This window comes from Sus scrofa, chromosome 4, assembly GCF_000003025.6.
Source record: "Sus scrofa isolate TJ Tabasco breed Duroc chromosome 4, Sscrofa11.1, whole genome shotgun sequence".
NCBI classification, from domain to species: Eukaryota; Metazoa; Chordata; class Mammalia; order Artiodactyla; family Suidae; genus Sus; species Sus scrofa.
Genome location: NC_010446.5, coordinates 4,534,650 through 4,552,766, shown reverse-complemented (window position 1 = coordinate 4,552,766; position 18,117 = coordinate 4,534,650). Strand labels below are relative to the sequence as shown.

The 18,117-nt window shown below is 47.1% G+C and overlaps 1 protein-coding gene and 1 long non-coding RNA gene across 10 annotated transcripts in view; one reads left to right on the top strand and one right to left on the bottom strand.

The window, feature by feature from the left end:
* The window catches only part of FAM135B (family with sequence similarity 135 member B), a 289,315-nt gene that overhangs the window by 110,493 nt on the left and 160,705 nt on the right, over positions 1-18,117 (bottom strand). Inside the window, exon 1 of one of the 7 annotated variants that reach the window (XM_021088867.1) lies at positions 2,757-2,924. The exons of the other annotated variants lie outside the window; for them this stretch is intronic. Within the exon in view, the coding sequence (XP_020944526.1) occupies positions 2,757-2,901 (145 nt within the window). The 5' untranslated portion in view covers positions 2,902-2,924. Of the gene's footprint in view, positions 1-2,756; positions 2,925-18,117 lie in introns of those variants that run through there. 7 annotated transcript variants of the gene reach the window in all.
* On the top strand, positions 3,122-17,768 carry LOC102165812. Of its 3 annotated transcripts, none has more exons than XR_002343059.1 (4): positions 3,122-3,206; positions 10,518-12,333; positions 15,335-16,451; positions 16,898-17,768. It is a non-coding gene; the product is annotated as an uncharacterized LOC102165812 (long non-coding RNA). The 3 variants fall into 3 exon arrangements; XR_002343060.1 differs by lacking the exon at positions 3,122-3,206 and having other exon boundaries at positions 5,887-10,764; positions 12,265-12,333; XR_001307955.2 differs by lacking the exon at positions 3,122-3,206 and having other exon boundaries at positions 5,887-12,333.

The following is an 18,117-nucleotide window of genomic DNA, read 5'->3' as shown; positions in this document are numbered from 1 at the left end:
ACATCCACTGGGCATCAAGGAGTGTATCCAAGGATGTTCCAATGCCTTTGTGTCTGAGCAGGTTCTGTAAACAGCCACTGAAAGTCACAGCAGCACCTGCCTGGGTGTCAGCCCGCCCTCAGCCAGTTGGTTCCACAATCGATGCACGCCTAGGCCTACGTCCGCAGAATCAATTATTGCAGCTTTAGATTCAATTACCAGATGGCCAGGACTCTCCGGTTCATTTTTCTTCACGTCTCTGCCTTGGCGCAGAGGAGATGACGCAACCGTGCTGAGGTGCGCCACGGCCACGATCACCCAGCCCGTAGGAGCTGGGGTCAGGAAGCAGCGGGTGGGGGGTAAAGTCGGCCCCTCCCCGATGCTGGGTCACCAGGGTATCGCCTGCCCTGTGATCACACCTCATCGCCCGATTATCTGCGTACACGTCTGCATGAGTGTCCTGGGGTCCCACCGTGCTGGCCTGCGTCTCAGCACCCCTAGGCCTGGGCCTGAGAAAAAGTAGCCTTTTAATGACTGGAGTGTTACAACGAGTTTCCCTTCTTTATTTTACACATTTAACTTCTCAACTAGATCCTCCCCAATGGCTTTGCAATGAAGTCAACTTTCTCCCCCTAGAAATAAATACACACAAAAGCCCAAACCCGCAGCCCTTCTGGCCAGCACGCCCTCTGGCCCTTCTGCCTAAGCAGTGACACGCACCCCAGGAAGGCCTTTTAACTCGTGTCCCCCTTTCTTCATCACTTTACTCATTCTTCAACGACCCCCCCCCCAAATCTGGTTTCTAGCCCCTCATCACCGCCGGAAGAGCTCCCATCAAGGTGGTGAATGGTCTACCCGCCGCTAAGATGTCAAGGGAAGCTGTGGTGCAAACCCTGCTTGGATTCTCAGAAGGGGGCTGCGATGCTGGCCAACCCCTCCTCCCTGAAATACCCGCTTCCCTTGGCCGCTGCGGAGCTGAGCCGCACGAGGTCCCCCTGGACTGTCGGGTAGCTTTCCTCCGCCTCCTTCTCAGAGCTGCCTCCCCGACAGCGCGCGTGCCTGCCACCCTCCGTGTCACCCCCCGGCGCCCTTATGGGAGCTGGTTCTACTTCATAGCCTCCATCACCACGGCAGCCATACGAGCATCTTCCCTTCCAACCACAGCGTAAGCCCTCCGAGAGCGGGGCCCTTGCGTGTTCTTCTCCAGGTCCCGTCCACAACAGGGGGTGCAGCACCGAAACTCAAGTCTCTATCCCAGACTTGTCCTCCAAGTGCCACCCCTCTAAGTTCTGCTGCCAACTTGAAGTCTTCTGTGGGGATTTTCAAAGAAGGCATCACATGCTTAACACGTTTCAAAGGAAACTCTCCACGCCACCACCAGAGACGAAACAAATTGTTAAAAGCTACAATGCTGGTTTCTGGAGTTCTGCTGTAGCTCAGCGGTAACAAACGTGACAAGCATCCATAAGGACACAGGTTCGATCCCTGGCCTCCCTCAGTGGGTTAAGGATCTGGCGTTGCTGTGAGTTGTGGTGTAGGTCACAGACGTGGCTCGGATCCCGAGTTGCTGTGCTGTGGCGTAGGCCGGCGGGTACAGCACTGATTCGACCCCTAGCCTGGGCATTTCCATATGCGGTGGTTACATCCCCAAAAAGACAAAAAATAAAAAATAAGAAAAGAATTGAAATGCTGGTTTCTCTTCCAACATTCTGTAGTTTAGTAAATGGGTCTATGATCCAGCCTGCTGTTTAAACCAGAAGTCTGAGGGTCAACTTCTCCCTTGCCTCCCAAGAAGGGCTCACTTCTCTCCATCTCGAGCACCAATGCACCTGCCCGTGGTCCTCTGGGTTCTCACCTGGATGGCTCAGCGGGCTTCGTGCTACTCAACCTTCCTTTGGTCCCATCTCTCCACAATATTTCCAAAGAAGACTATCTTCTACCTGCAAAGGGACTCAAGCTGCTCCCTTGCCTAGAATCCTCAGGATCTTTCCACTCATCTTAGGACAAAGGGAAAACTGGGGTTCTTTCCCCTCATATTGTCCTCAAGGCCAAAGTGCCCCTCTCCAGGCTCCCTTGCTCACTGTTCTACAGCCACAGGGACCTGCCGTCCCCCCTTGTCACGTGTCATCTTTGCCAGTGCTGTCTCTTCTGCCTGGGGTGACACGTCCCTTCCCCAGAGACCACACTGACTTCTGCTGACTCATCTCTTTCCCCAGAAAACATTCTCGCATCTCCCTAACATTGGCAAAGCGTGATTACAAGCTCTCCTAACAGTGTTGGGATGGTAACTGGGGTAAAAGCGCCTTTGATTGTTTGAGTAACCTCAAACCTAGTTACTTTTTAATATTTTAAAAAATAATTTACCTTCTCATTTGACCATTACCAAAAAGATCCTAAAAATATAGAGATGTCAAGTTACCCATCTAATCAAAGGAAATTAGCCATCAAATTGTGGTAATGGGAGTTCCCATCATGGCTCAGTGGTAGCAATCCCCACTAGCATCCATGAGGACATGGGTTTGATCCCTGGCCTCGCTCAGTGGGTTAAGGATCTGGCATTGCTGTGGCTGTGGTGTAGGCCATCAGCTGTAGCTCCAATTCGACCCCCAGCCTGGGAACCTCCTATGCAGGGAGAGCAGCCCTAGGAAACAAACAAACAAACAAAAAAAGACAACAACAAAAAATCCTTCTTTGAAAATGGAAACACAGATACCTTCACTCCAAAGATTGTTACGAGGATTTATGAAAAAGTATTTACAAAATATCTAGCACAGTACCTGGAATATTCAGTTGCAAAATCAATAGAAATTTATCAGTGCCACTGCCACCAATCCATGAAAATATGGGTCGTCCACCAGCACATAGTTCAGGAGGCTGAGGCAAAGTACATTTACTTTGAAGAAGATAAACAAGAGCATTCATTTTCAGGAATCATGACTTTTACCGCACTTTAAACTTTAGCAGTATCGACCAGAATTGCTCTAAACCAAATCAATCAATACTGGAGAACGTGTGCTCCGATGAAGCTTTTAAAGGGGATTTAGGTGAAAGGGAAGACGTCTCTCGGTGCGGTCTGGAAGGGATGTGAAAGTCTTGTCATTCATACGCTCATCCTTTCATCCATCCATCAGTCCACGGGCTCAACACATCAGCATGAGTGACAAAGGTGTGACAGCAGGTGCATGAGCTGTGGCAGTGAGCAAGCTTCCGTCCTTCTAAGACTTACGGTAAAGGGGTGGGGAGGGGAGCTCAAGTCATGGTTCTGTTAGGTAGCTGGTCAGACAAGTCCTGCCCCATCCTGAGTGGAGCGGTCTTTCTTGTCCCCACCCCCCCTCACCTTGACACTGACCAGAATATGCCAGAGATCTCCTCCCTTTTGTGGTTAAGGACCACTACATTCCCAGCCTTCTCAGGCCCAAGTATAAGGTCAAAAACACAGCTGGGGAGTCATGGCTTAGCAGTCAACGAATCTGACTAGCATCCATGAGGACGCAGGTTCCATCCCTGGCTTTGCTCAGTGGGTTAAAGATCCGGCGTTGCCATGAGCTGTGCCATAGGTCACGGATGTGGCTCAAATCCTTCGTTGCTGTGGCTGCGGTGTAGGCTGGCAGCTCCAGCTCTGATTTGACCCCTAGCCTGGAAACCTCCATATGCCATGTGCAGCCCTAAAAAGCAAAAACAAACAAACAAAAAAAAAAACAAAAAAACAAACAAACCACAGCTAGACTTTCCACACTGCCAGCCCTGGTGGGTGCAGGTCTCTAAAACTTAAGAGGTGACCCAAAACAGCCGGGTTCATTATGCTGTATGTATAATAAGTTTGCATTGTGATCCCCCCCCCACTCCCACCCATGGGTTTCACTTGGGTGCCTATGGGTAAGTGCCTGCACAGAGAGGGGAAAGGTCTGTAACATAAAGCTGTCAGTTTCCTTGTCAACCAAACGATGCAGGACACAGGCAGGGACTTGCCACTACCCTGAAAAAGCAGTTCGACCCCACGGAGGGGCTACTTCTCATTTCCGGCCAGAGAGGCCGCTCTCCTCTCTCTGTAATGTACCTTAGCTTGCTTTGCTTAATGAAATTTCTGCTACTGGAAACTGCTCTATGTCTCTCATTTGAATTCTTTCCTTCCGGGGAACAAAAGGCCCGAGGATTTCTAACCATCCAGTTATAATGTCATAAATGCTACAAAAATAGAAACTGAAGGGACCGTGTCACCCTTAATTGGGGGTGGGGGGGAGCACGTGACCTAGGCATCTTCCGGGTTATTAAAATTGAAGTTTGACAGAGGCCACAACAGACTCGGCAAACCAATGGGAAAGGCCAGACTCAAAGCAGAACTCACAAAGGGAGTGGATGAAAACCGTGGCTCTAAGCTCTCCGTTAGATTGAGGAGTAACCTGGCATCAGGAGGAGAGGGAAGGAGGGATTTGGCAGAGAGCTTATACACAGGTGCTGGGAGGAAGCTGTTGCCATGAAGTCAGTCTCTGACTACACCGCCTCCCATGGGGGAGAGGAAGGAGGTGTCACCTCCTTTCATCCAAGCAAGGAAGACCCACTCCCACAGCTGGATACAGATGCCCACAGTTCGGGGACCAGCAGACCAGGGCTTGTTTCACTCTTCAAAAAGTTAAGGCCACCGCAGGCAGCAGGATAGAGGTTCATGCATTGGGGGAAGCTCAGACATTCAGAATTTGCTGAGGCAAAAGAGACAGTGTGCATGGACCAGATGCGACATCTATAGGGAGGCGGGCTGACCCAAGGGGACCCCAGCAGGGAAAGCCTATGTGAATGAAACATGTCCAGTTACAAGCTGGAGATCCGGGCAGGCCAAGTCAGCAGGGAGGTGCTGCAGAGATGCTGAGTGGGGACCCCTGTGGTTGTACCCCATTAGCAGCAGGGAACGACAGCTCAAATGATGACAGTGAAGCCAAACTGACCCAGTACAAATCTTAAGCCTAACCTGTGCCTCCTTAAGCCTCAGTTTCTCCAGCTCTGAGTGGGAATAATGTCAGCTACAACCATATAGATGGTTGGGAAGAATAAATCCCTGTTGGTGTGATTGACAGGAAAATCCAACCTAAGCAAAAGCAGCAGGCAGAAGCTTTGATACATCAGACTCCAAAGGTCAACATGACTTTATGCCTAAAACAAAGATAAAGTTCAAGATACAGACTAGGAGAAGGTATTTTTCCACAGGATACATCAAGGAATCATGAGCAAAGCTGAGTCTGGCAGAAGGCAGGAAACACAATGACATTCCCAAGGAGCAAATTATATCCCCCCGAAAGCAGCAAACATTGTCAATGGGAAACTCCTAAAAGGGGAACTATGAATAGCTCATAATCACATAAAAAGATAGTGAATAAGGGAGTTCCCGTCATGGCTCAGTGGTTAACAAATCCAACTGGGAACCTTGAGGTTGCGGGTTCAATCCCTGGCCTTGCTCAGTGGGTTGAGGATCCAGCGTTGCCGGGAGCTGTGGTGTGAGTCGCAGACGGGGCTCAGATCTGGCGTTGCTGTGGCTCTGGCATAGGTTGGCGGCTACAGCTCCGATTGGATCCCTAGCCTGGGAACCTCCATGAGCCGTGAGAGCGGTCCTAGAAAAAGGCAAAAAGACAAAAAAAAAAAAAAAAAAAAAATGCAAACGAAATAAGATATTAAATTCGTGCAGGAAAATAGCCTCATGAACTGCTGGTGGAAATTTATTTTTTTTAATTATTTTTATTTTTTCCATCATAGTTGGTTTTAGTGTTCTGTCAATTTTCTACTATACAGCAAAGTGACCCAGTCTGTCTGTCTGTCTGTCTGTCTGTCTGTCTCTCTCTCTCTCACACACACACACATTCTTTTTCTCACATTATCCTCCATCATGCTCCATCACAAGTGACTAAATATAATCCTAGGGCTATACAGCAAGATCTCATTGCTTATCCATTCAAATGCAACAGTTTGCATCTATTTTGTTCTTTTTTTGGCTGAGTAGTAGTCCATTGTGTATATATACCACATCTTCTTAAACTGGAACTTTGAAATGCCTTTTGACACACCTTTTGACACACATACGGCTGCCTCAGCAGTAGGGCTTCTTGTCATTTAGAGCAGGTCCTTACACATCTGTCCAAGGCACCCTCCCTCATCTCCCTCCACCTCCTAAGTAGCTGGGGTCTTGGAGAGCATGCTCAGGGGCACAACTAGCTGCCTGCTGGGGCCTCTGCTGAGACTCTTATTGCCCTGTCTGCCCTGCTCTGGGGACTTCTCATGTCTTAAACACCTACTGTGCCCAGAGCACTTTTAAGGGTGCTTAGCCATTTCCCCCAGTCCGCATGGCCATGTGCAGTGCGTCCACCAGCACGATTACACAGAAATGTAAAGAGAGACGAGGAGAGTTTGCGTGAGATGCTCAAGGTGACAGCGCACATGGTGGAGGTGGAAGGCGCCACCGGACACTAGCGTCTATCTTTGCTTTGTCACAGAAACAGCATCTGGAAAGTGGGCAGGACCCCCTGCCGCAAAATTCTGTGGGTGCTTGCTGTTATTTTCTCACTTGTGCCTCTAAGCTTCGGACACGGTGGACCACTCATCAGTACCTGATGGGGGAGGCAGGGCCCCCGGGGCTGAGCTGCTCAATCAGCATCCTGAACTCCAAGTGCCTTTCTCTCTGCCCCCTTGGGTCTAAGCTGAAGATTAGATGATAAAACATCATAAAACCAGATTCGGACAAGGAAATAAGTCGTGTCATGCATTGTGGAAGGAGGCTTTCCTAGGACATGAGACAGTTTTCTGGCTGACTCTCTCCCATCCTGTCATTTCCATCACACGCTTAACCCTTTCGGCAACGCCATGAGCACTGATCACTAGCTTTCCTATTTCACAGATGAGAAAACTGAGGCTGAGAGAGGAAAAGTGCCATGGCTAAGATCCTGCTAACCTTTGTTCTTAGGGAGCCCCAATTCAAGGCAAGGGGAGCCAATGCACACAGCCCAGGGGGCTGAACCAAGATGCAAACACACGCTGCTGCCTCCAAGCCCATTTTTCATTACGTTGTTCTACCTGGAAGAGGCAGCAGGTGATTCAGGATGTCTGGGGACCAGCCAGCTGGACCCTGTACCTCCATACTCTGCTCTGTGCTCTCAGGATCTCAAAATGTATCAAACACCAGTTGTGCTTGCTCTTTGCAACTTTTCATAAAATGCTACATGCAGAGACAGCGATATTAGCCTGAATCCAACCAAGTCAACTGGCTGAAAACTGGCTGGATCAAAGTGGCTATATTTAGCCTCTGTTATAATAGCCTCTGCTATTAAGAATAGCGTGTCTTAGTGACAGATCGGGGACCTCAGAAGGCCATGTGTATGCATACTCATTAACTAAGCATTTGACTCTTGCAAGACATTTCTGAGGCATCACACGAAGATACAGACAGAAGCTAGGTTTAAAATGCTCATCACATCATCATTTAGAAGAAATGACATTGAAATGAAATTATTCAACATAACAGAAATGGTCAAATAAATCACACTACATCCACGAAACAGAAAACTATGAGGCGATTAAAATATGCCTCAGTTATCCCAGCATAACTGATGGAATATCAACATATTTATAAGACACAAAAAGAAAAGATATAAGCTGCCAAATTATTTCAATTTTGTTTACATATATCCAGAGAGAGATTGGAAAGAGAGGTTGTCCAGAAAGAAAAAATAGAAAGAGAAAGGGAAAGTGATAAAAAGGAAAGGAAAAAAATTGGGAAAAAAAATGGGAGAACTTATTAAGTGTTGCAAGTGTTTATATGACACCTAGACGATGGCATTACGGGGTTATTTTTATTCTAGCGCTTCTGGTGATAAATACATATTCAATGAAAGTGCGAGCATTGTGCAATCAGAAGAAACCCACTCAGCGGGTCTGGTCTCATGGCTACTTGAGGAGAGGGGGCGGGTCTCATCCTCTCTTTGCTCTTTTCTTCACTCTTGAAAGATTAATTGATTCTATTTGGCTTCCACAATGAGTTTCTGGGTTAAGAGCCATTTTCTTCAGATGTGACGATTCTACTCTCAGTACAGCTCTGTTGTTCCTGAGACTAAATATTTTATTTCTGAATTCTCTCTCGAGTGCTCACTCTCACTGCTTTTAACCAGACATCACTGGTGCTGTCCTTGGAGTCACAAATGAGCTTGATAATTTTCTTCTCTGAATACATAATAGTCAACAGTTAAAGAAGAAGGAGAAAGGGAAAGGGAAGAAGAGGAAGAAGCGGGGGAGGGGAGGAGGGGAGGGAGGGGGGAAGCAATCGTTTCGGGTGAAAATACCCATTAGATTTCACATTCTTGAGTTAAAACAGTAGCTCTTCCATTGACTAATGACCTTGGTCAATTCCTTTAATGACTCTGGGTCTACAAGGTTTCCGTTTCATCTTTAAGATCTCTTTAAAACTTGGCCCTAAAACTCTGATGTATTTTGCATTTAAGACTATTTTCTCTGGTTCTTATTTCAAAGACTTCAAGGCAGTGATCTCCAGAGTCTCTTCTCAATGAACACTAAGCAGAAAGGAGATTCAGATCCGAATTGTTCTCCTAACTCCTGATTCCACCATGGCTGGTTCATCCTTTTGGTTAAATCCTTTGTCCAGGCTTCTGAAATACACAAGCCTCAAGAGGGCTAATGCCCACAGCAGTAAAGGGACAGGTTTCTCAGACTGTGGTCCCAGGTGACATGAACAGTCTAGTCTGATAGGAAGGGCACTGGTCAAGGAACAGGCATGCGGGTACCATGGTGGCTTTGACACTGAATCTCTGGGGCTGCAGTTTTACAAAGAGACAATGTCTCCTTATCTACTGAACATACGTCGGGTTCCATGGTGGCTTTGACACTGAATCTCTGGGGCTGCAGTTTTACAAAGAGACAATGTCTCCTTATCTACAGAACATACACGCTGACCCTGATGGACACCAGGCACTGGGTACTGGGTCAGGTGCTGCGAATGGAAAGGGGTCACAACAGTATGGTCCACGTTCCACTGAGTTCTAAGCTGTAGGGACCAAGGGAGCAGTCAGGTGGCTCTCACAGGAACACAGGCACACAGTGGTGACTGTCACACGGCAAACGCACCAGTGCTCAGCCAGGCTGGAGGAGACTTCTGGGGGGAACAGACTTTAGGCAGAGATCTAAGTAGGAGCCACGAGGCAACGGAGAGGGAAGACAAGAGGAGATGCAGACAACGTCCTACCTTCTAGGTGCGAGCTCTTCAGTGGAAATGCTAATACACATGCAGCATGAACACATGGTCATAGGCAGTAAGACTCACAAGGGATGCTGAGATCAAATAATATGGGGGGATTATAAGAAGCAAGGTTATTCTTACGGGAAGATAAAACGTTTTGTCTAAGTAGGAAGAGGAAACTGAGCTGGGAACGTGATGGTCTGGTGATACCAGGGCAGAAGCAAGAAGATACAGGTGGTGGGGTGGGCTGTGTAGTTAAGCATCTCTGCCAGGTGTCACAGAACAAGCAAAGGCAGCCACTTCCTGAGGGTACCAGGAAGGTGCCCAGGCTGAGCCGGGGCGTGTGTCGGGAGAGAACTTGAAAAGGCTTATTTCAAAGACCTTGAAGACAGAGCTTAGAAATGTCCGGCTATTGGATGCTTCCCAGTTCATATCAAAAAGCCCTTTCAAACGTCTAGTGCTGTGGGCTGAGACTTGCTCTCAGATCCAATCCTGCCCTTGTGTTTTCTCTCTGGTCTCTGGCTGTTCCTCCTCAGGCATCTTCATGAGCTTCTTTTCATCTGCTCACCCCAGATGTTCCTGGGGTCCCAGCAGACCTTGGCTGCCTTCTCTTCAAAATCCACAGAACTTCCATATGGAAATTCAGCCCCGGTGCCGTCTTTAATCTCTGGGTGTTTGCTGGGACTCTGAGTGGATGACCCTCGGCTCAGATCTTCCCCAGGAGCAGCTGTGCATTCCCTGCGTTTGCATTTTATCACACTGAGGGACTTTTTGGCAGTGGAGGTCTCCTTTCCCTCCACCCCGTCTTACATGGAACGGAAATCCGCGTAAGCATGATTTCATCAGTGCGAGGCAGTATATGTGTTTCAAGTGTATAACATTTGCTCAAGAAAATCCATGAAGCCGTAAGGTTGTGATTGACATGCAGGGTTGAAATCAGGAGCTACAAAGCCTTGGTTAAGCGTTTTCCTTCTGATTTAATAAGATACCGGACATTTCCAACAACCATTGTTTTTTTGTGTGTGATAAATACTTGATTGCTCCCATGTCTCCCCCCAACATTATTTTTGGTTCCGTTTTTGTTTATTTATTTGTTTGTTTTTGGCATGAGGAAGCTCCTGGGCTAGAGACAGAACTCGAGCCACAGCAGTGACAGTGTCGAGTCCTTAGGCACCAGGCCACCAGAGAACTCCGGTTCTGTTTTTACTTTAATCCCCTCATGATAATATTCAAGAATTCTAACATTGATTCAAAAAGAAAAGTTCAGGATCAATTTTAGCATCTAAGCTCTATCTCTAATTATATCTAACAGACGCCCTTCCTCGTGCAAATTAAAGTCAGATATGACGCATGGGGAGCTGGGAGTAAATGCTGAAATTCCACGTAACAAGATTATGGTAACCCAGGATGCAGTCCATTCTGCTCTCACCACACAGCACTGTGCTAAATGATGCAGCGGCCAGACCTGGCATCTGGGCCCCTCACAGCAGCACTACGGAGGGGGCGCCTGTGGGCACAGAGTCATGTGATCAGATCTGTGCCTGCCCGACTGATTAAAGGTGGGTCCATCAGCCCTACAATGGCATATATATTGAAATGTGGACAGAGAGAACAGGGAACAGCAGCACAGCTGGGGCTGGGGAGGAGGACAGCAGCTGACATCTGAATACCGCTACTGTTTCTAGGGGACTCCCATCACCCAACCGCATCTTCAAGGTGACCTTGCAAGAGAGGCTCTGTTCTTGCTATCGTTTTCATACGCAGAAACAGAGGTACCAGGCACTCGTTTCACTGTTTTAAAGAGGTGGAACCAGGGTTTGAACCCAGATAGATTGTAGACGTGGTTTTGTGCTCTTGAAGAGACCTTCAATGGGTAAATGCTCGTTAAAATAAAGACATAAGCATGTCATACATTGCATCTTTTTTAAATGGTTTAGAATATTTAAAACAGTATAACTGGGATGACATGTGCCTAAAAACGCATCCCTGGGACACTGGCGGGGCAGCCTGAGAAGGTCTGATTCTGCCACTATTGCAACCATGTCAGTGGGAGGGATGAGGCTGGAGCACAAAACAGGCTGAGGAAGCGCTGACCCCAGGAAAGACTGGGGGCCTGACCAGAGGAAGGTCAGTGGGCTTGGAGGGACCAGAGGGAGGTCAGTGGGCTTGGAGGGACCCGAGAGACCTGAGGAGGCAGAGAAGGGCCCAGCTGATAAGACCTGAAATTTGACTGGATGTGGAGGTCGGGGGGCGGGGCGTCAAGGAGTAATTCTGGTCCTTCTCGCTGGACCAGTTCAGGGGCAGGACCATTTATCACACAGCTGATTTGTTCCTTCAGCTGATGCTCAGCACAAGTCCTGTTCTCAGCACTGTGGGTGGAGCAGGGAACAACAAGACCTGCCGGGCTCTGGAGCCAGACTCTCAGGGTTTGAATCCTGGCTCCATGACTCGCTGCCTAAGGGATGTTGAGCACATCTGCAAATGCTCTGTGCTTAAATTTCCTCTTCTGTAAAAAGGGACCGATCCACGTAACATACCGCTTAGAGGAGGTGTCATAACAAGTACATCCATACACATAAATACTTAAAGCATCCGAAACACTATTTTCTAGCACCTAGAAAACACTCAGGAATGATTTACTGAAAGCGGCACTATTATTAAATGGTAGAGGCGACAAAGAGATGAAATAAATACGTAACAAAACTAGCTCTGAAGTAGCCTGAAGAAAAAGAAAGCAGAATAAGAAACCGAGTGGCAACCGGAAACCTATTTTTAAAAAATGGGCAAGAAGCATCTCTGAGGTGACATTTGAGTAGAGACCTGACCGGGGTTTATCAACAAAGCAAGTGTGGCGAAGACTGGGAGAGGGACTGACTTCCAGGTGGAAGGACCCCCCTGAGGTTCAGAAGCTCTGGACTGCGAATGAGCTTGGTGCATTCATTCAAGGAAGAGTAAGAGCAATGAGGAAGAGAGTGGGAGATGAGTTTAAGGGGAGAGTCAAGGATCGGATCATCCAGTGCCAAGCGGGACCCACTAAGGACTTGGTCTCTTCCTCCCAGGTCTGCAAAGTGATGCAGGAGTTAAGATCCAGACTGCCTGGATGGGATTCCCACCCCACCTCTTCCCAGGTGTGCACATCAGTATTTTCATCTATAAAGTGGGGATAATAAGAACACCTACGCTATACAGAGTTGTGGTGAGAGGGGAGGAAATTTACTATTAAATATGGTACACACATAATATTAATTGTAATATTAAATTTAAATAGGGTACATATTTAAGCAGTCAATGTCATTATCATCCTCGTCATTATTATCATTAAAAGACTGTGAGTAGGGCCAGCATAATCCAAATTATCTGTAAACAAGAAAAACACATACACACACACACAAAAACCACTATCTGGCTTCTGTGCGAAGGTGCAGGTCAGGCTTTGTCAGTGATGGACACAAGTGAGCTGAGTCCTGAGCGTGATGGAGAGACACTCCCCCGGACAGAGACTGCAAAATGCTCAGGCCGATGTGCAGCGACACAGACGGACCAAGCGATACTCATACTAGGTGAAGTAAGTCAGCAAGACAAAGAGAAAGACACACAAATACTGTATGCCATCACTTACCTGTGGAGTCTAAAACATGACACAAACTTTTCTACAAAACACATTCACAGACGTGGAGGACAGACGTGTGGTTGCCAAGGGGGAGGGGGAAGGGGGCGAGAAGGCTGGACTGGGAGTCTGGGACGAGCAGGTGCAAACTATATAGAGAAGGGATGGCGAAACAACAAAATCCTACTGTATGGCACAGGGAATTATATTCAATATCCTGCGATAAACCATAATAGAAAAGAATACGAAAAGAATGTGTGTATATGTGTATATATACACACACACACTGTATGAATGAATCACTTTGTTGTGCAGCAAAAATTAACACAACATTGTAAATCAGTTATACTTTACTAAAATAATTTTTTTAAAAATTCTCAGGCTGACTGGCTTTGTGCATCTAGAGTTCCAAGTTTCCCCGAGAACATGTGTGTGCTGGGTCACACTAAGCAAAGTCTTTATAAAAAGCACTGCCTCCTCAAAATGGATGTACCATTACAAAAACAAAAAAATTGAATGGAGTAAAAATAAATAAAACGCTCATGCTTTTCCTTCGCGAACACTCAGCGTGAAAGCCATATTTTTTCAGAGAACATGCTTTCCTCATAGCCTCTCCTTGGGAGCTTCACAATTAGCTCCCAAGACAAAATGGGAAATCCTATTTCTGTAACTGTCCAAATACCGTATAGACATGAAAAGGTCAGAGAGGCATATTCTGTTCATTTTCCTGCATGAGCAGTTTTAACATAAATCCATCCTCTTCTCTCAGGCTGTCATTGGACAGAAAGGGTCATGGGACAGATGCGTGGAAAGCCAATTAGTGGGAAAGCCTCATCCAGGAACCCCGCTCCTCTGCTTTAAAGTGGATCTTGCTCAAATCCTTGGCTCTCTGTTGGGAAATTTGCTCTGAGTGAAGCCTCAAGTGATCTGCTCCTAATTTTGTACGGGGTGCACATAAGTAGGACAGTGAATCAAAGGCACTCTAGGAAAGGCAGGAGTGCCTTTGGTTCTTGATCTTCCAGGAAATAAAAGTGGCTAGAAGTATAGTGAGTTGAGAGCAGGGAGTTTCATATCTACTAATAGGCTTCATGCTGCCATTTCCCCAACTTCAGTTATTTACAAAAAACTAGCATGATTTTCACTCTCATGACCTCACACCAGCTTTGCCAGTAATACTTAACTTTTTTGGCAATAATTTTTGTTTTAAAATTCAGGAGTTTCTGTTGAGGAGCAGTGGAAACAAATCGGACTGACCCATGAGGATATGGGTTTTGATCCCTGGCCTCACTCAGTGGGTTGGGGACCTGGCATTGCCGTGAGCTGTGGCGAAGGTCATGTAGATGCAGCTCGGATCCCGCGTTGCTGTGGCTGTGATGTAGGCTGGCAGCTGCAGCACCAAGTCAACCCTTGGCCTGAGAATGTCCATATGCTGTGGGTGAGGCCCTAAAAAAGCAAAAAAAAAAAAAAAAAAAAATTGAAAGGGCACTGTGATGCCCTCTTAAATAACAATTGATCCAGTGTTACTTTCCATTCATGGAAACCATTGGTGAAAACAAGTCAACATTTATTGAAGTTTAGCCAGATACTCTTAATAGTAAGAGGGGTGGAACTCTTGGCTAAAATGGAAGCTTAGTAAAGGTTAATAACACAGGGTCAGGAGTTCCTGCTGTGGCTCAGCAGGTTAAGAAGGTTAAGAACCCAACTAGTATCCACGAGGATGCATGTTCAATCCCTGGCCTCGCTCAGTGGGTTAAGAATCTGGCACTGCCTTAAGCTGCAGCCTAGGTCTCAGATGTGGCTCGGATTTGGCATTGCTGTGGTTAATTCAACCCCTAGCTTAGGAACTTCCATAGGCCACAGGTATGGCCCTAAAAAGTAAAAAAAAAAAAAAAAATTAGGGAGTTCCCATCGTGGCACAGTGGTTAACCAATCCAACTAGGAACCATGAGGTTGCGGGTTCGGTCCCTGCCCTTGCTCAGTGGGTTGACGATCCGTGAGCTATGGTGTAGGTTGCAGACACGGCTCGGATCCGCGTTGCTGTGGCTCTGGTATAGGCCAGTGGCTACAGCTCAAATTGGACCCCTAGCCTGGGAACCTCCATATGCCACCGGAGCGGCCCAAGAAACAGCAAAAAAAAAAAAAAAAAAAAAAAATTAATTAGCCTAAAATGCATTTTTCCCTGAATTAAACAGAAGTCTTAAACTTGAAAAAAAAAAGAAACTTTTCCATGAGGATTAATATTCAGGAGCATCACCTCCCAGGTCCCCTAAATTCACCTTCAATACCCCAGCACCGAGGCAAAGGCTGCTGGGGGCTGGTACTACAAGGCTCTTCCTCGGAGAGGCAGTCCTAGAACAAAGGCTGCCTTTCTCAGCATCCTTTTTCTGGCTGTGGCCATATACATAAACCCCAGCGAATGAGATGTAGGAGCAGCTGTGTGGGGCCCCAGGAAGACCTTCAACAGGGAGAGGGTGCCTGGCTTCTTACTCCGTTCTTCCCCCTCCCTCTGCCCTGTGACTCAGATGGAGTGGTCCAGGCTTCAGAAGTCAACCTGGACCCTAAGGTGACCTCAAGAGTGGAAGCTGCACGTCCGGATAAAGGGGCAGAAGGACAGCGAGAATGTCAGTCCCTGATGCACCGTGGTCTCCTCACCCCTGGAATTTAATGGGAGTGGGATTTTATCTGGTTCCAGCCCCCCCACCGCCCCGGAGGTCACGTCTCTCTTACAATCCCACGTAATTATGAACCAATGTTGGTGCTCGTACCACATGTGGGACATGCTGCTTTAGACCTTTGAGTGTGCTGGGGGGTAGGAATCATGAGCCTTAGCCTACAGATAAAAGACCTGAAGTCCACATGGAGAACAGACTTGTGGGTGCCGGGGGTGGGGGAGTGGGATGGACAGGGACTTTGGGGCTAGTGGATGCAAGCCATTACCTTTAGAAGGGATAAGCAATGAGGGCCTGCTGTCCAGCACCGGGAACTACAGCCAGTCTCTTAGGAAAGAACATGATGGGGGATGATGTGAGAAAAAGAATGTAGGCATTTGTGGGATGGGCTCACGTTGCTATGCAGCAGAAGTTGGCACAATTGTAAATCAACTATATTTTTTTAATTCTTAAAAAAATACACTGGGTTTGTAAAAAATATACAAAATAAAGCTAAAATAAAACATTTGATTTAAAAAAATAATAAAAAGACCTGACGTTCAGAGAGATCAAATGACTTCCCCAAAGGCGCAAAGCCAGGAAGAGACGGAGCCAAGATGTGAATCCAGTTTTTTCTGCCTCCACAGCCCCTGCTCCATTCTTTTTTTTTGGGGGGGGAGGTGGGGAGTACACAGCAGCATGCGGAAGTTCCCAGGTCAGGGATCAAACCCAAGCCATGTCAGTGATAACACCAGATCCTTAGCCACTAGACCACCAGGGAACTCTGAAATTTGGTTCTTAAGAGAACCAGGGAAATAGAAAACTCCACTTTTCTTTACTCAAATGAACCATCCAATCAACTAGTCAAGTGGTCCTGGACTCTGCCCCCCACATAGGACCCCCGCCCATCAGCTGGGACTGTTTTATGCCTCGGCCACCACTGGCAGGAAGCCTGGAATCCATGAGCTGCCCAAGGGCCTAGAAAAGACAGGTACTTTTTTTTTTAAATAGCGTCCACATTTAAAAACAAAACTGCGCAGGCAAGAGGAATAAATGTTTAATAATGCTATTATTTTGAATTTCCTCACAATAATATTATGTGGTTACATTCAGTCGCTACAAAAATTTTGTTCCATTTGCCAAGAAACCTGAGGGTCGATTTTCTCACTTGGCAACATTTCCCGAGTATAAGGAAACATCATGAATAAAGAATTATTTGAGGCCAATCATTTCAAAGACATGTTTTAACAGAAAAAAAAAAAAAAACCCACTGTGTTCAGTATGGGAAATGGTGCATCTTTACATATTTCCCAGGAAATGGGGTGGGGTCACCACGAGTGAGAGTTTCGAAATGGCTCTGGGGGCTGATGTACGGAGCACAGAATCTCCAGAACAGATACTCTACCCTTAAATATGTCCCTTCTCTCTCCATTCCAGAGCTGCTGAGACACCCGGCCCTCCCACTGTGTGCCTCGGATTTAAAAACAAACAAACAAACATGTCATAGGGAGTGCAGGCTTCCTCATGTTACGTGTGAGCATTTTGGACAAGATGGGCTTTCTCATTCTTCACAGAGAAAAGAGCGCTTGTGCCCTCATCAGGGTAAACAGGCAGGAGAATTTGCACCAAAAGCCAAAGCAGGCTTTCTCCAGCTTACAGCAGTGACTATTCCACCTGTCTACCAACCTCAGCCAGCTCAGATGAAAATATTTCTTTTCACCGCATGACTGCCCTGTTGTCCGTAGGCACCCGATGAAAATGCATCTGTGAGCAGATCAGGAACAAAGGCCCTCTGCCACATAGGAATGTCCCCAGGGACTTTCTACGGTAAGGTGTTAAGACTTCAGAACCTCTTCTTGTAACTGTAAGTCACTGAGGGGAGAAGACTCAATCAGCCAATTAGCCATCATTAGCATCAGCTTATTAGCTGCAATTACACAATTCCAAGGTTCTGCTCTTGCGGGTGTCCCCATGTGAATTTCCTCTTTGGTATTTTCCCCACATATCACGTGTCTCACTCTTCGAGTCAGACTTAGGAGGTGTCCGGGGAGGGATCAAGAAACCGACTGTTTGCAAGTCCCTAGGGCATCCTGAGAGGGGAGGTCCTGGGACCACACTGAGAGAAACCCTGCCGTGGTTCGAGGGGGTCCTGGGCTCTTCCAGCTCCATCCTAGACTTCATCCCATCGATACCCCAGACGCCACACACCGTGGTTCATTCTTAGAGTCCCAAGGACCACTTGGCCAAAGCAGGAAGGAAATTATCCGGCCTCTTTTGGATACTATGCTTTTTTCTAAATAATCATCAGGTTTGGGGGGGGTTTTAACAACAGTTTAAGGACTACTGAGAATTTGAAACAGCATCCTTTCCCACTGAAATGCTTCCTCCCAAAATGACCTGTTTTTTGCTTCCTCCCAAAAAAGAACCTGTTTTTTTGGAGGCTTCGAAAGCTCCCTATTTTTTTTTAATTGCATGTCATTCAGCCTCCCTTTTCCTTTTGTTCTTTGGCCCAAGTTCTGCCATCTGGTCTTGAACTCGCTAATTCAATCAACATACCTGTTAGGTCTACTGTGTACAAGACACTACAGCAGGCACCAGGGAGCCGGAACTAAAGAAAGCAACATGGAACCAGCATTTTGGAGAGTAAATATAAGCAT